At 41.3% G+C, this 27,065-nt stretch overlaps 1 protein-coding gene across 2 annotated transcripts in view; it reads right to left on the reverse strand.

Annotated features, from left to right (window-relative positions):
• pard3aa (par-3 family cell polarity regulator alpha, a) overlaps nucleotides 1-27,065 on the reverse strand; it is a 333,882-nt gene that overhangs the window by 98,378 nt on the left and 208,439 nt on the right. The window contains exons 16-19 of one of the 2 annotated variants that reach the window (XM_028959710.1): nucleotides 17,723-17,871; nucleotides 16,147-16,191; nucleotides 8,287-8,529; nucleotides 2,174-2,420 (exon numbers count right to left, since the gene is read on the reverse strand). In XM_028959710.1, the coding sequence (XP_028815543.1) occupies nucleotides 2,174-2,420; nucleotides 8,287-8,529; nucleotides 16,147-16,191; nucleotides 17,723-17,871 (684 nt within the window). The remainder of the gene's footprint in view (nucleotides 1-2,173; nucleotides 2,421-8,286; nucleotides 8,530-16,146; nucleotides 16,192-17,722; nucleotides 17,872-27,065) is intronic. The other variant, XM_028959719.1, reaches the window with a different exon arrangement.

A 27,065-nucleotide genomic window follows, 5' to 3' on the forward strand; every position in this document is an offset into this window, starting at 1 on the left:
TGGTTGCCACGCTACCATGCCGCCCCAGTAATAATGTATTCCATTTAATAATTTAATTAATTTAATAATTTAACAAAGTGCAGATGAAGTAAGCTTCAAAACATATTCTCCACAGAAGCATTGACTGTTCCCTCCACAATTGTCCTGACTGGTCAATCCTTCGACATGTCCACTCCTCTAAAGAGTTATATGCAATGCCCTTAAAAATTGCAGGTTCAGTCCCCCTGGAGGTCCGAATTGGTCACACACTTACAGCTTTGTGGATGACCCGGTGAATGTCTGCTATGTTAACACACATAATGGCAGGTCTCATCATGAAGTGAACGTTTTTGAACGCCTGTCCGCAGTTGTGCATGGCACCTACAAATGGTTATAATTACAGGCCACCTTTTCTCGGTGGGGTGCAAATGGCACTAAAGCACAAACAAGGGGCTGATAAAGCACGTTCGCACAGCTCTTAAAACATGACCTGGAAACACTTGTCATCTTTATTGTTCATTACCAGGGCGCGTTGCATGATACGCTAACTAATCCCATTACGCAGATCGACAGTGACACCGCTCACCAGCGATAAGGGCTACAAACGTGCCCTAATTTATGCAGGATACAAATGAGCACCAAATCGAAATAATTAATGGCAGTTTCTGCTTAATTATCTTAACAGGTTCGGCATGAGCTAAGCCCCCTCCAGTCACAGCTGGGGCTCTGCCTAACAAAGGAACCTGGGAGATGATGGGGCCGACTTTTGATAGATAAAGAGAATGTGTAGGATGTAGGATGACCTCGCCGCTGTTGACTACAGTTGTCTAACTGCAAGCACACATATAGAACTGAACCACAACTTCCATTAAGCACAAAACAAGGGGCTGAGTTTACCATCCAAGCGCGCCTGACCCTCAGCACGAAGCGCCAAATGCTCTACTTTACAGCCATCTTGAGCCAGGCCTATAATTAAACCAACAAACCTGAGCAGAACATGTTCTCATTTCCTCTCCATTACATGGAATATCGTTGGTGTCTAAATACAGACATACGTGGTTTACCTGATCACTACTGTCTTTCTTTATATATTTGTTCGAAATGTCAGTGGGTTCTGGCATTTCACATTTTGCTGTAAATCTTTACCTACATTGCTCATTTTCATATGCTTAGTCTAAATGTAAAATAATGTAAAAATTATAAAACATATCATAAAGAAATTAAACAGGAACATTACCCATTATAATATGAATGCTTGTATTTAGGCTGTATTCTGTGCATTTGCTTTGTAAAAAACTGGTGCACGAAGTTTACTTTTATCCATCGTTTACTCAGTTCCACTTCCTTATGTAACATAACAAAAACAGTGATTCAGTTCCTCTGATCTCAGCCCTATTCCCTGGCTGGTACGAACAAAACAGAGCAATTCTTTTGTAGCAATGTGTTCTTATAATAATGTATGCTATTAAAAAAATCAACCCACATTGCTGTACAACTAATAATTCATAAACAAAGAGCACATCGGTGTACATGTGGAAAATGAACGAGTGCAAAATACTGTGCATATCCAACTCTACTTCATACATAACATGGGATACCTGAATGATAATGTTATTAATTATACAAATTATTATGTAATATTAACCATGACAATAATTGTTGTTGATGTTGTTGTTATTCAATTGTTATTGCTTTACAAAACATACTGGACTGATTTTGGATGACCTTTTGTGAAACAATTTGTTCATTTTAAGGGATTCATTTTATAAAAAAAAAAAAAAAAAACGACAAAATAACAAGTGATTTTTAGCTTCAAATGTTCACTCGCCTGTTCCTGATAGCCAATCCATCAGTCCCCTTGATAGCCAATCACACATTTGCATGAGTACATTTCACATTAGTAATCACACAATGGCGCACGCAGCTTGGGCTGCTGGGTGAGTTTTGGAGGGGAAGACTGTGTCGTATGAATAAAACATGGCTTCTTATTAAAAATAATCTGTGTCAGAAAGATGGAACAAATGCTACAGGCTTCTGTGGGTAGGAGCTAAGGTTCAAGGTGAGGGTTAGCCATTAGCAGCCAAACGAGGCTGCAAGTGTTTAAGCCGACTGACTTAATAATGTAACAGGAAGAGAGGAGTGTGAAAGAACGCCAGGAAGGAGAAGAGAGAAAAAGAAGAAGAGAATTTCTCACCTGAACATCTCTCCCAGCCCCTTCAGCATCCCCTTCTTGGCTTTGTTCTTGTCCTTCTCCTTTTCCCCACCCTGCTGCTTCTTCTTCTCCTTCCCACCCTTCTCTTTCTTCTTGTCATCTTTCGGCTGGCTGCCGTTCACCTGAACCCGTGAGTCAGGAGTGGCTGTGTTGTGAGGAAGGCCAAGGTCAGTGGCTGTGGACACAGAGTCACGGCCGGACCGAGAGCTCTCTTCTGTGTCTTCCTCCACTGACAGGAAGAAGGAAAATATTATTAGCTACAATAAGAATTAATATAAAAAGAATGAATATAATATATTTATTATTACCTACTAATCAACTCACTCAGAAAGTCATAACCTAATTAAAGGTTGATGAAATTTAGTGGTTAAATTTTTTTTATTATTATCAGAAATGGAAATACTGTAAATTCCAGGCTATAAGCCAATACTTTTTTTCTCATGATGTGGCTAATTTATGGATAACTAGCTTCCTGTCAACACATTTAACCTCGCCAGCACACTCTCTTCTGAGCTAGAGCATGGACGCTGTGGTGGATTTAGGTTAAACACTCTGCGATCCACTGAGTTGCATAAGAATGAGAACTGTGTTTGATTGCTTTGGTCTGAAGTCGATGGAGTATGGTTGGGTAAAAAAAAATAATGCAAGATGAACGCATAAGGTCTCTGTCATCTTTTTCCCCACTCATTAACTCTTCCCTCCACTTAGGAGTATACCGACAATATACATGAAAGTGGGTGGTTGTGAAGTAGGTCTGCACGACATATAACAGCTTAACAATAAACTTGACATCAATGACTTTTGCTGGTCAGTTCCTGCATTTTCACCAAAAGTGTGTGACAAAGTAATTGCATACCATCAGATGGTACTGAAATAGACTACTTTAGTACTGTCTGAAGGGACAGTTAGGGACTGTTCTGAAGAAAACGGATGTGGTATGTATGTAGTGAATATTACATTAATTTAATTGAAGGTATAACAAATCTTTCCTGTAACATCTTGCTCTGTTTCAACTTGGACACCTGTGGCTTATAGACAAGTGTGGCTTATTTATGTACACTTTATTTTGGCGTTAAAAAATGACTAGGTGCATCTTGATGCGCGGTATAGTCTGGGATTTACAGTAGTATACAGTTTTCAGGTTAAATTTACAATACAATTACACCATACGGTCTCCTTCATGGTAAAATAATTGTTTTGGCAGTATTCCATCTGTATAGCACTTTGTCTCAGACGGAGGAGGTTGCAGACGTTCACCTTGAACCCTGAGCAGCATTGATGAGGTGAGGGAGGTGGAGTTTGGACCTGGATGCTGAGATTATGCTGTTATCTAATTAACATAATAACATGATATCTACAGAAATAAAGTGAGGAACAGAAATCCTTCTTCCTGGTGGTAACAGGACTCCAGGGTTCCATTAGCGGGTCTCTGCATCGGCCCCATCAATCATTTCAGTCAACAACGTCAAAATCCCACAAAGAACAAACGCCCCCTTCCTCACTTTCCAAAAGAATCAGTTTCTCTTCCCTTCTCTCTGCTGGGTGATGCCAGGCTGCTCTCTTCCCTCAGATGTGGGAGGAGATGGAAAACATGTCACCTGCCGGAATCCAGAATACTAGTACTAGAAATACTAGTACTAGAAATATATTACTACATTGTGTATGTGTGTCTGTGTATAAGTAGTTAAATGTATAAGTAGTTCAAGTTTCTAGTGCTAGGTTGAGGAAACCCTCTGACCAGACACCCTACGTTTGTTTTGGTGATATAATGTGGTTCACACACATCAATCAGCCCAGGCTCCATCCCAGCAGAAGTAGAGAGTGATTTATAGCATGGCCGACATGGGAAATGAAAGGGCTTTAACACAACGGGTCGGGGGGGATCATCTGTTGATGGCACACGAGTATCTGACACAATGGGTGGGGGTAGGGGTGGGAAGGAAAGCGCCTTGATTAATGCTTTTCCTCACACTTCCTTCATATTTGATTATATTTTTGGCAGCGCATGAAACTTCAGCAAATATTTAGGCCCCTCTTCCCCCAAGAGGCTGGGGCTTTGAAGATTTCTTTGAAGAGAGAGAGAGTCTGGAGCTAATATCCTTGTTTGATTTATTCATTGTGCTGTTAGGATGTTTGCTTTGAAGAGTGAGTTTGGGGTCTCTTGATGGTTACATCACAGTGTAATCATTAATCTTATCAAAAAAAGAACTATAGATTATACAATTTTTATTTATTATTTTTTTTACAAAAAACGACATGCAGATTTAATTTTGAGCAAAAAGAAATGATGGGTTTCACAGCACTCTGTTGTAGAACTTTAACCAGCCATTATTAAACCAAATATGGTGAAATGGAAGTGTCAAAGTTTTTTTGATGAGGCTGATTACAGCACAAGGCCTGTGCCAAGGTCTGGGATGTAATTAATCTGTCATTAATTGCAAATTTAAACAAGTAGTGAGGGATAGATGGGGAGGGAGGAGAGAAAAAGAAATAAGGGATGATGATAATTGCGCAGCGCTTCTCCGTATGGCCCACAATGGAGGTTGGCAGTGCCCTCTGGAGCTGGCTGCCTGCTGTCATGATGAATGCTTATTAACGTTCTGGAATAGGCTTTGACAGAGGGAATAAAAACAGAGCTCAGAGTGGAGGACATGATGGATTTTTAGTAATGCAGTCAATCGATTATTACTACGTATTCATCATGATTAGTTGGCTACAGTTGGCTTTAAAAATGATTTTTACATGGTATAAATAAATGCTGTAAATAAATGCTTTAATGCATATTTAAACCTATGACAGAAAAAACTGCAGAAAAGATGGGGAGATGTTCTGGATTTAATATGAAACACCCTGCAGTTTCTGACAATATGAAATTAAAAACATTTGTACAAATGACTTAGTTCAGTTCAAATTAATAATTCAGTCAGGCAAGTTTATATTTATTATATTTCCAACTAAGGGCTGATGCAGATGATGCAGCCATGAACACTGTGAATTGCATGTCACATGGAGCTGTGTACATTAAAATCTTCTTCTGTTTATGCCTCTGCACACCTGAAAAAAAAACATGCAGCCAAAAGCTGCCATATCAGCCAAAAGGCACTATTTTAATATAATGCAAATGTGCACTCAGTTTACCTAAAACTATTTCACTGTCTGTCTCCATCTTTATGTAGGGACCGCATCCAGTCAGGATGATTTTCACATCCGTGCAATAAGTCAGACCTCTCACAAATGCAACTCTCTTAAATATTGAATCTAAATTAATTCCAGTGACTAATTAAGATGCCTTATAATAGGACTGGTGATTAAAGTAAGGGTTTCCTTACTCCCATTCATCTGTTTTCACTGGAAATTTAACGCACAAAACAATAGAGCCAAAGTTTAAAACATCTGCAGATGTGCAGTTTAAAACAATTCCCTTTATATATTTTTGGATTTCTGAGGGGAAAAGAGACTAACAACTCCTAAACAGATATCACTTTCATCCTTCATTTGTGCAGAGAGGCTTCGTGAGTTGTGATAAGTTCAAAGGCAGCACTTCTCCTTCTTTGGCAAGGCCCACATCTACCAATTAAAGCCGCCTTGGTGAGATTAGACAACGGCGCTAATTTCTTAACGATGCCGTCTCGGATAACTCACCAGAGATGGAAATGTGGGGCTTCCTGGGGAGCACTCAGAGAGTGTGAAATGGAAGGGGGTGTTGGGGGATCGTTTTGATCGCAATCTGCAACCAAAGAAACGGGCACCCAAGGAGCAGGGGAAAGAAAGGAGTGCACTTTCATTTCTGAGATCGTCAGTCATTAGCCGGGGCCAGATGAGCGTGGAGAGGAGGAGTAAGAGTGGTGAGCAGAGAGAATAACCACAAAACGGCTGATCAATAGTCATTGCACTGTGTTAAGGTGTTTGCCAATCTGGGGGTAGCGAGCGCCTCCAGAAATAAAATGAATTAGTTTAATTAAGACTGTCTGAGCTCGTTCACCAAAAAAGGAGGGTAAATGTTTTGACAGTGTCATCAAAAACCTGTCATTAAACTCTCCTTGTCTGACAGGCGGGTATTCATTCCTTTACTGGTGTGACTTGTGACAGAATGATGAAATTTGAGAGATAGAAAAAAGAAATAATAAAAACGAAACGTTTAAGTGATCTGAGGCGTTTAAAACAGTATTTATTTAAATAAAACACACTGGCACTAAATCATGGAATGAATTCATTTGCTTGGCGGGATATCTTGTGGAGACACATTTTTCCATGGGTAATGCCAAATTCCTATTTTATATAAATAAAAGTCCCAGTGCTGAAGAAAGTATGCCTTATCTGTCAACTTTGACTATTAACCTCGCTGACAGGCCCCAGCCGGGCCTTTTTTATCTAAATTGAAAAACACAGTTATTTGAATATCACATGGGGAGAAAGCAATATACCTCTACTCAGGAATCTGCTGCTTTTCCCATTTCTCTGACACGAGATAAGACAGTATTTAGCGCTATACAAACAGAGCTTATGAGAACAAAGTGTTTCAGGCAAATAATTCTCCTTTCTTTCCCAAGCAAAAAGAAAAACGCCTTTGGTTCTTTTTGTTAATGGAATCTTTTAATGAGGGAGGTATATAACAAAAACAGGAAGCGATTATTGCCCTTCCTTGGAGGAATTATTACCTGGGTTCGGATGAAAGGATGCTTTTCTGCCCTTCTCGAAGGCGTATCTGAAGGTAATGAAACTCGGGGAGCCCGAGGATGGCTAATGCAGAGTAATACTCATTTTAATCTCTCATCACCACTGTTTTCAAATGTGATTATTATATGTAAATAGGTATTGGGTACAATTTGTGCTACAGATATCCTCCTCTTTGGATTCCTTTCCAGAAAGTCGACAAGACCCGCAGCTCCTAGATAATTAACGGAATGTTACTGCACCTTAGCTTTGCCAGGAAAATCTTAGATATAAGCAATACAACAAAAGATGTTACTGAAGTCCCAAAACGGAGATGTCACTCATTAATTATTTATCAATTATTTATCGGGGCAGTGGTGGCCTAGCGGTTAAGGAAGCGGCCCCGTAATCAGAAGGTTGCCGGTTCGAATCCCGATCCGCCAAGGTGCCACTGAGCAAAGCACCGTCCCCACACACTGCTCCCCGGGCGCCTGTCATGGCTGCCCACTGCTCACTCAGGGTGATGGGTTAAATGCAGAGGACAAATTTCACTGTGTGCACTGTGTGCTGTGTATCACATGTGACAATCACTTCACTTCACTTTTGTGGGGCAGTGGTGACCTAGCGGTTAAGGAAGAACCCCCCTGTAATCAGAAGGTTGCCGGTTCGATTCCCGATCCGCCAAGGTGCCACTGATGTGCCACTGAGCAAAGCACCGTCCCCACACACTGTCATGGCTGCCCACTGCTCACTCAGGGTGATGGGTTAAATGCAGAGGACAAATTTCACTGTGTGCACTGTGTGCTGTGCTGCTGTGTATCACAAGTGACAATCACTTCACTTTCACTTTCAATTAAGTCTAAAGAGATGCCAATGACACCCTAAGAATTCAAGGCAGGAATGATTTTCAAATGATTAGTACAATCTGTTAGCATTGATAAACATGATTTAACTTGAAAAAAGCAGGGAGTGGGAATAAGAGTGAAAAACTCCACAGGGAGAGAGTCACACATCTTGGCGGCATAGTTAATATGCAGAGTGAGACAGCAGTAAATGCAATGGCTGGGGTACTTGTTCCTTCATTTCTCTTCCCCTTCTCTGAAGTAAAAGCCTGACCCAGTTGCATAAGACGATATTCGGCAGCTATTCCTCCTGGGAGCCACAGTCCCATCTCACCATGGGGCTGAGATTATAAAATATGAACAAGGAAGGAGGGAGTTTGAGGAGAAATGTGCATAAAGCTTGGATGTTTTCCTTTGCAGCAGCTACAAAATGGTGTATCATATTGTAATTATACCTGCTTTCAAAATACATATAGGACAAATTTAACTGATAAACTGGTAAAAAAAAATATATCCAGATTGCCTAGAAACCATGTTACTAGAGAATCTGGTTTTCCATGATTGGCTGTATGTTTCCCATGAAGCTTCCGGAAAACTCACATGTCTCCATGCCTTCGTCGTCCTCCTCAGTAGCTGTACTGGTCATGGCCGGTTTATCGTACGATTTGTCAATGGCAGCACGGAAGCTCTCATTGCAGCACCTTCCCCTGATTATGCGAGGGCGTGGCCTGTGAAAGGGGACGTCCCCGTTGAGAGTTACTTCTGCAACTGCTGTCTGGAGGCTCTCCAAGGAGCTGGACTTCTTCAGTCCGAGAGACGGGCCCACGTCTTGAGTAGCGGAGCCTTGAGGGTTAAACAGAGAGCAGCACACATTAAACTGGAGAAGCATCAAAATGTAGCACCTCTTCAGCTATTCAGCTGGTTTCCTTAAACAGCGATGCTGAAATAAAAAGGTTTGTATTTATCTAGCAATTTGGTAAAGGTGATAGAATACCTACCAGAGTAAGGAAAGCAATTCTGGGAAATAAATGACTCTATTTGATTTTGTGTGGAGTGTGGGGCCTTGCAATGAAAAATAAATAAATAAATAAATATTAAAAAAAAACATTTTTTAGTTTTAAGTTAAATTTTCTGACAAAGTACTTTGTGCATAAAAAAGCTGCTTTGAGTCTTTTGTCAGTTCACAGTAAACTGAAAAAAGGTCACAATTAACTAATTCAGTTTTAAATGTCTTAAAGTTACAAAAAGTTCACATTCATTTGTTTCTTTGTTGGCTGCTGTTCTACACTTGCTAGTTCATAAAATCATTGAAATGCTCAAACAAACTGGCTTCACTCACACTGGTACTAGCTTTCTGTACCAGATCCCTCGAAATTAGTACGTGGGCAAAAACCGTTCCCATTATATTTCAGTGGCTGATGATCTAGACGTTTTTGTGTTGTGCACACATTTGTGTGCAGAATGGGTCTGGCAAACGTGGTTGTGTCTGAAGGCATCATATAAAAGCTCACATTCATAATTTGTAGAATTAGTTCAGATCAGCATTCACAAAAAAAACAAAAACATGAACCTGTTGAAGGAACACTGAAGATAAAATACACAAACAGATGTAAAAGCTATTTCTTTTCTTTAATGTTAAGGCACTGGTCCGCTGTGAAAGTAAAGAATATGGAACTGTGGGACTAGGACAAGAGACCGCCAACAGGCCCAAAGAGCACCAACAAACGCAAGAACCTCAGTGTGTTGTCGTTCCTCGGACACACAAAGTACGGTTTGTTTTTGTAGGCTGCCATGAACCCTCCCTAAAACACACATGAAGGCCTGGAGATGGGACATTATTCGTACGATGTGAAGGCATATTTTCAGAGAGTGTGCGAGGTTTATGTACTTTTGAGGCTAAAAGAACAAAGCTTGCCGGACCCCTGATGTAAAGGTTCTGTGATGTTCTGTCATGCGCTGTCTCCACCATGAGGGCCCACCTGGTTTACGAATCGGCCAGCCCAGGATTCCTCAAGCCACCTGGACGATGAATAAGCCTGACAATGAATGCACATTACAGACAGATGAAAAAAGCCTGATAATCACCCCCATGGAAACAACAGTGTTGACAAAGTATGACACCGCAGCCGAGACGATGAAAAATGGCGATGACACGCAACCGCTGGTCTGACTCGTTTCATGCCGGTGGAAAACAGAAAAAAATCTCTGACATAATGGAACGTGTTCACGTGGGCTAATGCAATTAACATGCAAATTATACATAAACAAACAAAGGCGGGGGCCGACACAGGCGTTCGGCTGCTCGTGCGGGAATGCAGACACAGCTGACGCCTGTGTTTGTTGTCAGAGAGTGATTGTGTCATTACTTACAAGGCGGGACGGCTAAGGCTAACGCAGGCACCGCTGGCAAACAGGTGCTAATCAGGCTAGCTGTCTTAACAGACAAGGCTAGCCTAGCGGGGCGAGCGGCGCTAGAGGCTGTAATTATTCTCTTTTTTTCGCTGCTGGCTGTCATGCTAGTGTAAGCAGAGCATGACTGTGGCATTAGCATTTTGTCTCAGTAACAGCTGTACTAATGTTCCTGCTCATAACTTGGGCTGGCGAATCTCAACTTTGTTTCAGATTGGACCTGAGGATACCACCGGGAACAGTACACCCACAAATCCTACGCCGATAGCACCCATGGGCCTTTAGCATACTGTAAATTGAAAATGGCTGGCAAACGGCATAGTTCCTCGGAATTGGAGCATGCTCAGACCTCCTTAGGTTAAAGCTGTCAGGACGGCATGTCCTGCCGTTCTTCATATGGTTACATTCTGTGTAAACAGGACCCAGCCTGTTCATTCTTTCATCATTACGCTCTCGCCTTCTGCTATGTCTCAAATGTCAACTTGTCCCTTTTTTACTTTATCTCTGCTTTTTTTTCATCTTCCTGCTGCTGTGAGGTGGTCTTGGGCCTGCGGTGCTTGCTCCCACCCATCTGTAACAGCCTGGACGTGTTTTCAGAGGGCTAAATGGAGCATGGGCCATCGCCGACAAGCATGCGGCGGATCTCCGAATTGGAGAGAGCCAGAGCCAAACACAGATTAGGCTGGAAAAATAAACCGCCATCAGTCTGAGAAAACAATTAGAAATCTATTACCCTCTCCTCTGACAGCATGCCACCCTTCTGACAGGCCGGTGAGCCCGACAGAGGCAGAGCGAGAGACGCGAACAACGGGGGGAATATAAGAGCGCGTGGCTGATGTGATTACAGGTGATTTGAGAAGTGGGGACACTGTTTGGAATCAGGTGATTATAAGCGAGGAGAGGCAAGTTGCCAGGATTGTGGAGTAATCCAAAACTCGCACCACCACCACGTTATCATTATTTCAGCAGTGCCAACGGCTCGTGAAGCCCGCCTTCACCGGCTGAACCCTGTAATCTCCCCTTGATCCTTTAAATAAGCAATCCTGCGCTGTGCTTGTGTGTGATTAGCGGCGACAGCGCCAAACCCCGCCGTTCTAATCAAAGCTGCTCGGTTGTCTTTGAAAGGCAACAGAACTCTGTGAACTCCCTGCCACGCACGGAAACGGTGTTTCCTTTTCTTTAATCTCTGCTATTGTTACGGAAAATAGTTTCAGATAACATATTTGCCGAACGTGCTGAGTCACAGAGATGCTCTCTGACCTCTGACCTAGCTCATGCTGTGATAAGACCCTAGGCCTTACTGTTTTGCAGTGCGGGGATAGGGTTACTGACTGCCGTATTTCCTAGTCAGTGAACAAAAGCATGGAACAGTGCTTTCCCAGCGCCCCCCCCTTCCAGTGTGTTTTTTTTTTTTTTAACAGTGACTCGCTGACAGTGACTCTGTGCCTCAGAGTCACTGTCAGCGCTAACTGTTAAAAAAACCAAAAAAACACTGGGACTCCACATGCATGGAAAAATATGATCTGATGGTGCTTTCAATGCACATTATGAAAGGGGAAGTTATAAAAGGGACATTATGTCATTTTTGGCATGCATGCATTTAACCACTGCCCTTGTCACAATGTTCGTATCTTAACTTTGTGCTTCTAGTATTTTGCTGGTTAAATGTGCCATTTACTTAAATACATCGAAATGTTGCACAAAACAAATATTGAACCCTAATGGAAATGAATGATCAAAAGTGCCAATTTCACAGTTTGGGTGAATGCTGTCCAAACAGATAGATCAGATAGCTGCAAAGTAAATGTAGATGGTATATTGTTTTTTCTAGACTTCAGAATTCTCTGTTGATGTCCAATGCTTCTCCACATGGTAACGTGATTTATAGCCTTAATTTGTGAATTGATTGGTCTTGTCATTGTGATACACAGCACAGCACACGGTACACACAACGAGATGTGTCCTTTGTATTGAGCAGATGTGAAAGGCGCCCATGGAGCAACGTGTTGAGATGGCAACTTGGCAGTTCGGCATTTTAACCCAAAACCCTTTGGTTAGGACTCTATTTCCTTACCCACTAGGCCACCACTGCCAAGCCACTGTGAATGTGCATGTTCCACCTTGAAGATGTTTGCATCAGCTAAAAAATGTGTCACAGGGGCCAACAGATCTGTACTATTCAGTTGGAATCTTGGGGACAGTGGAGGACAGTTCACAGATCAAAATATACAAGATGGATACAAATTGTTAAAGTGGTGGGAGACACCCATCGGTATCCATATGTTTCACAAGCCACCTTCACATGGCATGTAAATGGAAGGCTTTCAGAAGCTTACACTCAAATCCTGAACACAGTACATGCACCAGAAGCAGCCCGCGCACCATACACAAAGGGGATTCTGGGATAAAGCCGAGACAAGGCGATGGCAGTCCAAAGAAACACAAATGACATCTGCCGCACTCTGGAATCTCAACATGATCGTGCCAGATGAGGCCGATCTGGCGTCCTGCTTCACCATCGCAGCTGACGTCTCATGTCCTGCTAGCGGAAGCGCCATGCGGACGACAGCTTGAAAAAGACACCTTTTATGTTTTCACTTAAAAGCTTGGTAGTTTTTTTTTTACACAAGTAGCTGTAAATATGCCAGTGCATGGCTTTGATTCCTATCACACAGCTGTCTTTCTTCTAAAAAATGGCATAGGAAGTGAGAACCTGACACAGGTCCCTAGAAACAGATCTTATATTACCACAGTTTTGCATTACTCAGTTCCTCATCTAGTGGAGATCTGGAGCCACTATAAAACTCTCTTTATTAACATATAGAGCACTTGCAAAAAACTTTAGAACTTTAAACTTTAATAAGATTAGAGGAGACCAAGCTTTTCAGTCCATCATGAATAACCTTCCACTTTTTTACTTCATTATACCATTGTGTATATATGTTATTTAATATATTATAACTTTATATTAATGTTTTGTCAAAATTTCTGTGTGCATTTAAATATTTTCATCTGGTTGCATGTGATTACCACTGTCTGAAAAAAGGAAACAACACAAGCATGTTGGTCCCATGTCGGAGCTTCTCGGCATCCATGTGTTTGACAATGAAGTAAATGCGAACACCAACGATTTGTCATCTTTATGTAGAGGTTGTCTCTGGCTAGGTCAGACCCCAGGAAGTAAACAAAATGCTGCTGCTTAATTATGTTCATTTATTTCAAACATGTTAAATATTTGTAAATGACAATAAACACGATTAATAGCTTCATTTGTTTTGTATATCGTATATAAACAGTCTTTAGATCCTTACTTACTTACACTCTCAGAGAAAGCATATCGTGAGTAATGTGAATTAAAGGGGTCTGGAGTGGCGACTTGGCCCAGGATAAATGAGCTCCATTTCGTTAATTAGGGAGAAACTAAAAGCACTTAATTGGAGGATAGTGGTTCTATTTAAACGCTAAAGGTAAGGTATAGCAAAAAAAACTCCATGAATAAATCAGAGGTGTTATTATGCAAGGGTGCTACTGTGATGTAATTAGCAAGTCTTTCTCTATTGCTAACATTTCTCAAGCTGACACCTTTGGTGAACATCTGAGTGAAGGTCTGTGCTCATGGACAAAGCCCCATGTTACAACCAGCTCAGGTTTTTTGCATGCACCTAAGAGGGTGATTAAGGTAAAACTCGCCCAGGGCATCCCAGAAAGAGTAAAGAAGGCCAGATGATAATTTTCCAAACCCATGGATGTCGAACCCTTCTTTCAATCTCCCTTCCTAGCCCCTGATGACAGCAGTCACATCTTCATCAGTCCTGATTCTGCCTATTCAGTCTATAGAATGGAAGGCAATGGAGTCTTGGCAGATTTAGTTCAACGCTGTGAACTAAATAAAAAAGTGTTTTCTGCAGTGGCGGACAATAATGCATTACTATCCACATCAACAAGTACACACTAGTATAGATACATAGGACATTATTGTATCTTTGCAACCCTTGCTGGGACAAAGGTTTACAATGAATGTGGTTGAATGCTTTCAAGGTTGTCACATGGCAAAACAGCAGCAACTTAAACAATATTTTAAAACAGTAAGTAAGTAAGTGACTTCCTCTAGACAAGGTTAATTGTTCCAATATTGTGGACTATTTTGAAGTGAAAAGTAAAGCGAGAGTTGTTATTTGTGACACAATTAATATTTCAGCCATCATGAGAAGCTGTGACAGTGAGTGGGGACGGTACTAACCATGGTTGGAGGATTCACATTGGCAACCTTCCAGTATGGGTCTCTGCCTTCTTAGCCAATAAGCCACCACTGCCCCATTTAGAAAAACAACTAGTTGTATCATACTAGTTCATCAGATAATAAGTAATTGTAATTTGTTTCCTGAATAACTTGCTCAAGACTGGTTAATAATACATCTGTTCATCAGAGCTCATCTGCATGTGTATCGCAATTTCAACTCTGAGTTGAATCTATAGTACACAAAAGAGATGAACAGAATCACACAATAAAAGGGATCCTTTCACATTAGTTTTGGTTCTCTTTTTTTCTCGAAGTGTGAGAATTGGGCCTCTATTTCCCTTTCACACACTGCTACCCATGAGGCTTTGCTTTGAGCTTCTGTTACATCAGACTGATGCAAGCCCGGCAGACCTGCCGCTGCTGGAGTTATACACTCTCTCTTTCTTTGCACTACTTTATATTTCCCTCTCATCTTCTCTTTTACTCGGAGAGAAGGTGCACTGGAGAGAACTTTTTCATGTTTTCCACGTGGTGCGGCTGAGGTTGCTGGGCCCTTCAGAAAGTAACCATAAGTGGCCTGAATCCAGAGCTGTTTCCTAAATGGACGCTGTCAAAACACTGTCAGGGGGGATCTGCCCGACTCAGCTGCTCACCGTTCCCACCGCTTTTCACCATTTAAACCTGCACAAAGCCTCCAGCTGCCACTGTAAAGCCGCACAGCACAATGTTTTCTCAACAAGGTCGCCTTGCAGCCTTTCACACATACAGTATGCGCATGATGGGAAAACATGGTGGGTTGGTTCTGCAGAGGCTGGACTTTCTTTACCGCTGTGGGGGAGCCTGGGAGCTCGAGCGAAGTGTTGAGTTTCCATGGAGTGTTTTCACTGAGGGAACTGCTGCCCACCCCCCAAATTCTATAATGAGTCCAATGTTGACAGTGATGGATTAATTGCAAAGCTGCCTTTGAGGGTTTTTATTTTGAACAGGATTCCAGATCCAGTGTGCGCACACACAGACACAACAATCACATCCTACTAAAAAAAAAAAAAAAAACATTTTTAAAAGGGCATTTTTCCAGAAGGCCTTGTTTTGAGAGATATATTTTACTTTTATCATCTTTATGCATAGGACAGGGTCAATCTAGATTAGAAAAATGCAGTTTTTCAGAATTCTTACCATTCTAATTTTGCTTATTGGCCTTGGCATTGTTTTTAATCATAGACAATTAAAGTGCAATTTTTTAAAGTTTTTTTTTTTTTTGCAGTAAATAAAAGGATGTATAAAAAATGTTGAAAACTAGGCCTTTCTGGCTTTTTTTGGTTTTTAGTACACATACATCTTGGTATAATTACTTCAACTGAAACAACTGAAAAAAAATAAATGCTGAATGTTTCCATCTTTGATTAAAAATGTTTCCAAAATGGTCTCACACCAGGTTGCCTAATTCTGGTACTGAAAAGGAGCGATGCGGCCTGTTTTAGAAAAAGCTGGTAGGGTCAGACAAAAGCAAAAATCAGGATGAAGGTATTAGACCACTATTTTGTTGGAGCTCCTTGTATTTGACCTCACACTTATTAAAAATGCTCCTCTAGCGCTGTCTAAAGGTCAAATTCCTAAAGGTTAGAGCAGCACATTATTCTGTCATGTCTAAATGTAAAAATGTCTTTTAGACCAGAGAGGTTTAATTAAATTACTTTTCTTTAAAGCATTTAGTCAAGGCAATGTCAGTGCATCATCCAATCAGAATGCTGTTTTGTAAAAGGTCCGTTTGTGTCATGCTGTAAGGTGCACACCTCTGATTGGATGCTTACCTTCCATTCTCTCAGTGCAGGCATTGGGGTTAAACTCGTCAGCTACTGTTAAAGAGGCATAAACAAGTGTGATTGGTTAGTTCCCAAATTTCAGCTCCACACCCTTTCTGGCACTGATTGTGGTTTTTCAACCAAAAGCATGCAGACCTATTTAATGAGGAGAGAGAGAGAGAGAGTAGAAAGACAGGCAACAGTAGATCATCATCAGAGGAACGAGAGAGATATGAAATATCATGCATTTCTCTTTTTCAGACGTTCACACTGTAAGGTTAGATGTGTTATAAAAGCATTCCTGTCAATCATTCTCCAAATTTTTCCTCCCTTTCAGCCCTGCCTGGCCTCTAAAAGAACAGAACATCTTAAATTATCCAGAAAGAAAGGTTTGGCAATATTTTCTGGCTATTCAACTTTCAAACAGCTCTCACAAGCAATTTGATCTCACCCGATGGCCAGACAAGACTGGGAGGGAACCCGTGCACCAAATAATAAATTAGATAAAAAAAAGATCCTTGAAAAGCAGACATTTTGATGCTGGACACCAATGTTAGAAACTGAGTGTGGTGTTTTCAGCGGTCACATGCAAATACTGTCCTCACAAGTCCTCACAAACTCACTCTGAACTAATTTCTACAAGGGATTGGTTATACTTTTGAGGAAGATTACAAAAGCATTATTGATGAAGCGTGATTAAGAGTGTTAATGGCTAATTAAAATCTGAATTCTCAACTTGTATGCATTAAACCCTGGAACTTTAATAATGCTTCTTTAATTAACAAATGAACAAAAACACCTCATTATAGCCTTCACTGCATAGCATGCAGTTTATTTTGACATTACTGGTTGTGCTTCTGTTTCCTTTCTCATTGACCATCTCCAGAACATCGTGGGAGGAGTCTACTCACAATGCCCTAGTTTTTTTTTTAAAAATCTAAAATCGAAGCCTTTGACTTTTTTAAAAAGAGATTTTAAAAGAGGCTTTGGAAAGACTACAGACTCACACCCTCACACATCCTTTTCAGTTCTCAGTGACAGTCTAGTCACTATCAAGACTGTGGATCTTGCAGGGTCAATACACTTTCTATTATTGTTTTAATTATATATTGGAGACAATGCATATTTGAATGAACCAATATTAAAATACTTGATAGTGTGGTAATATCAAGATTAGACCTTTACACTAAACTGCTGAAATGATGGGAGTTCGCCATGACTCCAGCAAAACACTGCTGGTTTTATTCCAACAGATTTTTCTGTAGCATGAAATTGGTTGAAAATTGGATGGTGTACGGCCAGTATGAGTCGAACCACTCATAGAAATCAGCCAATCAGCTAAAGGGAGTTGGTCCACCATCACTGATTTATGTTTCCAGATGGGGAGGGTTCACATAGTGTCACCTACTTGACGATAAACTGTGCTGTGTGTCAAAAAAGTCATATGACCACTGAACTCCAGGAAACAAGCAGTAGACACCTGCAACTTTTAAAGGCATACATGTTGGGTAAAGATATTGTGGGTCAGTCACAGGAGCAGTTGATATTAAAGGCTGCTGTGTGTGCTGTAGGGTGTCATGGTTACCTAGGTCCATACTCTTGGATTTGCGGCTCTTAATGATCTCCAGCTGGCCGGCGTCTCCATACTGCTTGGTCCGTTTCTCGGACACACTCTGTCGGCCAAAGCCCTCCCTCTGGAAAGCATCGTCTGGGTCAGTGTCTGGACTTAGAGAGCTGGAAACAAGAGTGAGAGAATAAAAAGGATATATGTGAACCAGCAAGAAGTCAAACTGATTTAAGTTGAAATATGTTGCCTCAACACATGGATATAATTCGATTTTCTTGCAATCCAGAACCCACACACGGCTGTAAAAAAATAGTCAGGCAAAACTTTCAAAACATGGCAGAAGGAAACTTGATATCAAATTAGTATTTAATCACATTGCCATTTAATCTGACGTCCCCAACACCGTACCACTTTTAAGCTTGCTCTTAGGTGATAAATTCACAACTGAAAATCAAACGACATTCAGTTCCAGGACAAGACCACGTTGATGAAAACGTGACACTGGATTTGAAGCAGTACCATACTAGACCTGGTCTGGGATCTGTCTGTGTGGATTGTGCACGTTCACAAACAATTCAGGTCAGCTGAGCTGGTGACCCTGAAATATCCCTGGTGTATTTGTGACGGAACATGAACTGGACCGCTGCAGCTCCCTGCCATTATGACCTGGCTAAGTGCCTTCATCTCTCTGACTTTAAGTTTTTAGGTTTAACCTTTTTTTCCCCAGGTTGGGCAAGATATAATATAAATATAAACACATTCAGCAAAGTATTTTGTTGCTTTGCATATATTAAAAATTATTTGTTCAGTTTTTTTTGCAATACTTCTGGGTTGTGAACTTGCCAGTTACTGTTTGCATATCAGTATCAACATGAATTGTAATGCCACACAGGTGATAGAGGAAGGAGGCGCAAACGCTCTACATTTGAAACATAAATTAAGTTTCAATAAACAAAAGAAAAGGGCACAATTTGGCACAGTTTCCAAAATATAGAGAACACTTAACTGAAAATTGTTGCACTGAAAAAATATAAAAAATGCAGGACAAACAAACCACCCCTGATACCAGTAACACACTTCAACTTGTCATTACTAAAAGTCTCTCTTCTGTGAGCATGTCCTTGCTGAAGGACAGCTTGTCCTTCTCAGACGGGCACATGAAGCAGGACAAGGTGCAGTGGGAGTCAGGCAGGCGCTCTCTCTCGGGTCCTGCTCTCGCTCTGAAGGCCCTTATCTCCGTCTGGATCCTAATTGAAAAGCAGGGAGGTGGACGGTGGAAGGGGGTTGGCAGCAGGAAAGGGCAGTCGATGCCCCATCACCGGCATTTGCATGTTGCTGTGAGCGACGAGACAATTAACCGAGTGGGGGACTTATCATTTAAGTTGGCAATGGAGAGGAGACAACACCCTTGCTGATCAACTGTGATGGAGAAGTTCTCACACACACACACACACACACACACACAAAGGTGGAGAACACCCAGGAATCTAAACACACACACATGAGGGAACATTTGAGGGCGTGCTGGGCTACGACAGCCTTTCTCGCTTGGTTTCGATGCAAAGAAGCTACCGAACAAGGAACAGAAGAAGATAAGAGGAAGGAAAAACAGAGGATGACAGAAAGACCCGGAATTCGAGCAGCACCACGCTGCGCTGGAATTATCTAATAGAAACCTCTAATCCGGGCCTTGGCGGGGCATTGGCTATTGGCCAGCTCGACAGCGTAGTCAACCTTGCTCCTGAACAATAACGGCAAACAACAAGAGCAGACTCTCCGAGTCGACAGCGGGACGGTCGGAATGCCACGCTACATTTCTGACAGATACTTCCCCCCGGAATGTGGGGCACTCCGAATGGGGTGGAGAGAAAAGAGAATGTGCAGAAGGGAGGGATGCATTATTCATCCATTGTTCCTCCCTTTTCTCCTCTCATCATCCTCTGCACGTCACCCGCTCATCCCAGACGAGGACAGTTGGGAAAAAAGTGACGTGTCCTCCAGATGAACGGCCGTACACTATTTCCTCTTCCTGCGCCTGCCTGTCACTCAAAATATTATGCCGCTAATCTGACAGACACAGGGGGTTTAAAAGCCAATGCCATGCATGGCAGCCAGGTAAAGGTCAAGGGCAATTACATCACTATGCATGTCCTTATAAAGACAACAGACGTCCTCATTAATGAGTTTTAAATTGATTCCCTGTGGACGCCAAGCAGAAATGTCTCTTTTGTGAAGTATCTAATGTTTTGTTAACAAAAGACGCCCAATTTCTTCACAGCAGTGCATGGACTACTATGATTTTGTCATGTTTATGTCACATGACACTAGAAAGCCAGCAATTTTTAAATTTAGATCTATACTTGTTTTGGTGTCAGAATTTAGCACTGAGACATGCTTTTCTATGACTGAAAGCACCAGTAGCAGTGGTTCCACAAAACTAAAGATTGGTACCTGGCCCTGCCCACACCATCATCCACAGAAGACAGTGTGCAAATCAAGGATGTGCCATCCCTGGTGTCTTCAATTCATTCCTATTCCAATTCCAATTCATATTCCATGGAGATCAAGAGAGACCGCAGTGTGAACAAAAAATTCACAACCTATACAATACAACAATAGAATAAATCAGAAAACTGTATTAATTCCGAAGCACTAAAGTACTAGAGCAGCATGAGGTTGGGGGTGTCTTTGGCCTACATTTCACTTCTGATGACAGCAGCAGATTATCATACACAACCACAGCCGCTACTGAAGGGTTGAAAGGCGCTCGCTGCATTGAGGCTTTGAGGCTGAGACAGCGCCTCAGGGTGAAAAGTGCTTTATAAAAAAGCCCACTCTCGTGAGCACAAGGCGCATTTGTGTTTTTGCGAACCTTTTGTTTAACTATGGTATAAAAAGTTTGAAAATTCATCAGAATTGTTGCTGCTAGCTGCTTGTCGTTTCCCATTCCCAGGAATCTCAGTAGACAGCTCACAAGCTGCGCTCCAACCTTCTTATCCAAAATTAAGCAGCAACGCTGATCGCTGTTCCTAACAAATCACTCTAGCCTATTTTCACAGGAAGTTAAACATGTCAAACTACAGCCATCTTCACTGTCTGTGCTGTCTGTGTTAAAAGTCCCTCTCACCCGACAAGTTTATTCCACCCCCCTGCTGTGCAGTGCTCTTCATTTTGTGCAGAGTGCACTTTCTTCCTCCTCCATAAAGGTAACTGTGTAAAAGGTGTGGTGGGATCTCCAGTGACTACCCTTTTGGCACAGAAATCAAAGCCTGGTGCTGTAGTGGGAACTGTGGGACCCCCGCTGTGGGACTTTTACCATATCAGGCTCAATCTTTTATTTCCAATGCAGAATTTAAACATTTAAAGACTGAAGTAAGCAGGGTTTGAACCTGCAACTTTGTGGTAATCTACGTAGTTCATAGCAAACTATTTTTGCATAGCAACTGGGACAATGCTGGGACTGGGGACTTGTTAATGTTACATTAATAATGTAACCAGCCCTTTATGTTCGAGTGTAGTAATTTTGGAAAGTCAGATCATGAACTATTCATGAACTTATCATGAACAAGACTTTTACAAACTCTAATATGGGAGGAGCCTCTAGGCATGACTGGCACACCATACATCCTCATTCTCTCAGTCGGTGGGACATGATTCTCAAAAAGCTATTTTTCTGAAACATTAATTTCAGGTCCACTCAGTGCATAAGATCCTGTCTTCTCCCTTCTTACGCTGCTCCTGTATTTTTTATATTTTTTTACCATCCGCATACACCAGCCAAACATGATGAGCTCTGTTATTATCTTCTCAGGAATTCTGATTTCTAGAGATGGTTGTGAATCTGCAAATTCCCCAAAACATTACGCATTCTATAGCACAATGACAGTGTCCCCTTCCTTGGCCCCTACATAACTGTTAAACTTCAAAAGTAATTGGCCTCAGGGGATCTTAATAAAATGAGGTTGGTGATTGCAATGATTATATTCCTCATTTCCAGCAGAGATTGGTTCCACATCTTAAACATCTGATCCGAAGAAACTGACCACCAATGAATGTGTACAGATGGTTAGATTGTACATGAACTTGCAAAATATGCTGTAGGTACAAGGAAGGTGTAGGTAATAAAGTTGCCATTGCGTGTTCAAATGCAATATTGAATGGCTGAAACACATACTTCCTTTTCCCCCGACTAAGAGCGCACATAAGGCCTTTGGGGACCTAGTGCTATTAACTGCAGACACAATTATAGAAGTAATGCAAGTGTATGCCCTATGCCTTTCTTGAATTCCTTTGCCAGCTCAAACATGCATGCATGAATGAAAAGAAATTGTCAAAAGAAAATTAGTTTGTCTGCTCACTGTACAGTGAGCCATCATCATGAAGCACCATATTGTATTGTATCAGCAACACTATATTTCAAGTTACTGTTTAATAGAGTTTCCTGATTGAAAATGCAATTAGATCCCAAATGTGTCCTTTGATTAGAAACTTAAGAACTCATGGCCCTCTGCCATCACAGGATTTGCTCTTTTAAATACCTTATACCAGAGTATGTGGTCTCATTTTTATGAAAATGATGCCACTGTGCCACCTTTTAACCTCTGAATTCTCTAAGTTATAGAGATGCTACAATAAAAGGTTCAGACGATATAATACACTTGGTGCTATTACACCACAATTTAAAACCACATTCATATTTACTACAACAACAATAACATACACGCACAAAGCTTATGTAAAAAAATGTTTCCATCAATCAGTGACCTTGTTTCAGTGTTTAATCCAGTGTGTCCAGGGGCAGTTGTTTATATTGGTTACATTTATATTGGTTACATTTGGATTGTAATGTATTTCGGTCAATCTAAAGCCTTTAAATGTGTGTGTGTGTGTCTGTGTCTGTGTCTGAGAAACAGACAATGTGTCCATGCATGATAATCATGTCCGAAACTCTTTCGAGAATGATACGATATGTTCACCTGTGACATCTCACAGGGACAGACAGGAACCAGTCTACCTGCCTCACAACAACCCTCATCCAATAAACAATATTGCTTTATATGAATGAATTTGAAATTCACTTTGAAATCCAGTGTGTAGCAAAAGTTGATTTCTTTCTTTATTCTGTTCTATTTCTATTAAGTCAAATGAATATGGTACAAGATCTGGAAGAACAAAATTAGAAATAGTTTAGAAAATTACAGATCTTTTCCCTATGCAAAGCAATAATCACAATATTTTTGTTAATAAATGGCAGGGTGGGATATGAAACCTAAGAAGTGACTCGTTTTATTGATAGCAAACATTAGCCCTGTAAAAACGCACACATGAAGACCATGTGGTGTTGGAGAAGAGAATAGAGTGTGTAGAAAAAACTCTTTCTCCCTCCACACAAAGCACTGTATTCAACCACTCCAATTTGATGTTACCTGGCAGAAAGAGGCATGGCACAACAGAGGTTAGAAATGAACAGTTTCTAATTTATTAACACCGGTAAATAATTATTGTAGATACATGTGAATATTGAATGTAAAAAGGTACCAAGGTTACAGAGAAAGTAAACATGAGAAGAAAGAGTAAAGAGGGAGAAGAGAAAGAGAAGGGAAAGAGAGGGAAACCCCCCTGAGCAAGATAGCTCAGAGGTCCCTTTTCCACATGTGTGCAGACATTTATACCCCTGGCCTACAGGAAGTTGTCACTGGCCTACAGGAAGTTGTCACTGGCCTACAGGAAGTTGTCACTGACCAATCAGAACCTGTTGTTTCTGATGTCACGCCCCCGGTGCCTCCCATTTGGTGAAGACAAAGAGGGTGGGCGGTCCTGACGGCTGATACTTCGCACGTTGATGTCGGACAAAGGCATGTAAAAACCGGGGTGTCGAATCTTCACCCTCAACCATCGACACAGGAATGTTACACTTCCCCCTGCAGACATCTGTTATGCAATGCAAAAACAGGCTCCTGCGATGTCCATTCTTACAGACGGCCGGTTGATCCCCTGGGGCACTCGAGTATTCAGGGTCCATGGGGATCACAATTGGGTCATGATTGTGTATCTGCTTGCTTCCTGGTCAGTCGGGAATTCAAATGTAGCCGATAGTTGTGGTTCTGTGTCCTTTGTGATCCTCAGGCATCTGAGGTCACCCTTGTAGGGAAACCTGTCTTCTTGGCATAGATCAAACACAGCAGCATACATAGAATATTCAACTGGATCCAGGGCTTTTCACACTTGGTTGGGTTCTTTGTCTGGAGTGTGATGAGGTTTGCATACAGATTGTGCATGTAGAAAAACAGTGTTCATCGTACATTAAAACCAAACCAGGAAAACAAATGACAACAATGATCAGATACTGTAATGCAAAAAACATGTAAATATAGTGGGAGGCTTAAAATGATATCAGGGAATTCATAACTCTGCGAATTTGCATCGGCTTATCAAGTCTAATCAACAACAGTGGCTGGGAAAATAAATACAAATAAATAAATAAAAAAGTCCCGCTTGTTGCCATGTGATTGGAGAATTACACCTTTATTAGGGAATTCATAACTCTGCGGATTTGCACCGGCTAACGAAGTTCAATCAACAACAGTGGCCGGAAAAATAAACACAAATAAATAAAAAAGTCCCGCTTGTTGCCATGTGATTGGAGAATTACACCTTTATTAGGGAATTCATAACTCTGCGAATTTGCATCGGCTTAACGAAGTTCAATCAACAACAGTGGCCGGAAAAATAAACACAAATAAAATCCCGCTTGTTGCCATGTGATTAGAGAATTACACCTTTATCACTAAAAGCTATTATTTGAGATTATGGCATTGTTGAGGTGTTCAGAGAGAGAAACAGTTTCACATAAATTTAAATTCTGATCCTAAACATGTTGATCATACTGAACATGAATTTAAAATAAAAACATTTAAGTTTAACAGTGCAATTTCCAATCCCTGATCAGTTATTATCAAATTGTTCACCGTGGGACATGGTTTATGATGTTCAATGTAATACCAGTAATCTAAAATGTCACAAATCCTGGTTAACAGTTTGGTTTGTGGGTTCATCTATTGTGCCAGCCATATCTACATGCCACATTGTAAGTGATACAGTAATTAGTCTATGTTCATTTTATACCTTGTCGGAGTGGATCTGGATTTAGAAATGCCTCGGTTTCTACGGTCCCGGGCTTTTAGGATATGTAGATCCTTTTTATTTAAATTAAAGCACATAGATTCTATTCTTCCCTATGCAGTAAAATTCAGATAAAAGAGACTTACGGTCACAGATCCACATCCGAGCAAAGGTATCACGTCGGGATCACCATTTGTAAAAACGCACACATGAAGACCATGTGGTGTTGGAGAAGAGAATAGAGTGTGTAGAAAAAACTCTTTCTCCCTCCACACAAAGCACTGTATTCAACCACTCCAATTTGATGTTACCTGGCAGAAAGAGGCATGGCACAACAGAGGTTAGAAATGAACAGTTTCTAATTTATTAACACCGGTAAATAATTATTGTAGATACATGTGAATATTGAATGTAAAAAGGTACCAAGGTTACAGAGAAAGTAAACATGAGAAGAAAGAGTAAAGAGGGAGAAGAGAAAGAGAAGGGAAAGAGAGGGAAACCCCCCTGAGCAAGATAGCTCAGAGGTCCCTTTTCCACATGTGTGCAGACATTTATACCCCTGGCCTACAGGAAGTTGTCACTGGCCTACAGGAAGTTGTCACTGGCCTACAGGAAGTTGTCACTGACCAATCAGAACCTGTTGTTTCTGATGTCACGCCCCCGGTGCCTCCCATTTGGTGAAGACAAAGAGGGTGGGCGGTCCTGACGGCTGATACTTCGCACGTTGATGTCGGACAAAGGCATGTAAAAACCGGGGTGTCGAATCTTCACCCTCAACCATCGACACAGGAATGTTACACTTCCCCCTGCAGACATCTGTTATGCAATGCAAAAACAGGCTCCTGCGATGTCCATTCTTACAGCCCCATAGCAACATGCAAATTCACAATACACCTAATAGGAGTCAAAATGCTGCTTTCTGAGGACTGAGGTAAGCCACACTTTCCAGGACCCTGGTGTAATTAAAGTTAATTATATAATCCAACAATTATTGCAATTTATTGATACAAACTGACACTGCCTACATTTTCCAAGTTAGTAGCACCACAGTTAGATGAATCCAGGCTCTTGTCTGGGTCCAGTCCAGATCAGTGACATTTCGGAAAAGTTTGGAAAGTTTGGGTCCTGTCCTCATAGCATCTTGCTCGTCCTTACTGTCACCCTCGTTTCCAGTCCCTCTCGCCATCTTCGTCTCCTTCAGAGTGTCACTGCCTATCTCTCCCTCTGTCAATGCCACCGCCTCTGTCCATCTCATCACCACCCTCGCTGGAACTCTCTCACTTTTCACTCACTCACTTCTGTTGATAAGTAAGTAGTCCCTGGCGGCAGTAGTGATATTTAGTGAGAAACAATAGCGGCCCACGATGTACAGTACTCTGAATTCAAGAAAATGAAGTTGTCTGCGCCTTGTGCCTTTTCTTTTGTTGTGACTGTGTGTTTCATTGAAATTCCAGCGAGAAACTCACTCACAAACTGGTGCTACAAATGTGTGTGTGTGTGTGTCTCACATGAACCCTGCAGAGGCTCACACCCACAGGTGGTCTGTTTAGAACAGCTGGACAACACACACAAACAAGGCCTCACAGTGGTGCTGAGTTAATATTCAAGTATGATTGGGACTTATTATCATAAAAGGAAAAAGGCACAATTGTAAAGATGTTCAGGCATATGCTACATGACCTGGTTCTTTGCAGGCATTGTTTTAAATCCAGGAACACTACTGCCAAAAAACAGATTCGGTACTAAACAAAAGCATGTAACACATCGGGCGTGTGTGTGGGGGCAGTTGTTTATATTGGTTACATTTGGATTGTAATGTATTTCAGTCAATCTAAAGCCTTTAAATGTGTGTGTGTGTGTGTGTGTGTGTGTGTGTGTGTGTGTGTGTGTGTGTGTGTGTGTGTGTGTGTGTGTGTGTGTGCATGTCTGTGTCTGAGAAACAGACAATGTGAAACAGACAATGTGTCCATGCATGATATTCATGTCCGAAACTCTTTTGAGAATGATACGATATGTTCACCTGTGACATCTCACAGGGACAGACAGGAACCAGTCTACCTGCCTCACAACAACCCTCATCCAATAAACAATATTGCTTTATATGAATGAATTTGAAATGCACTTACTGTAAGTATGAGATTCAAGAGCTTCTGAAGCTCTTGAAGTATGAGATCAGTGCTTCTGAAGTGCTTTAGTGATATACATTAGTAATAAAATGTGATAATTTATATGTGTAGCA

The sequence above is a fragment of the Denticeps clupeoides genome, chromosome 2 (genome assembly GCF_900700375.1).
Source record: "Denticeps clupeoides chromosome 2, fDenClu1.1, whole genome shotgun sequence".
NCBI lineage: Eukaryota > Metazoa > Chordata > Actinopteri > Clupeiformes > Denticipitidae > Denticeps > Denticeps clupeoides.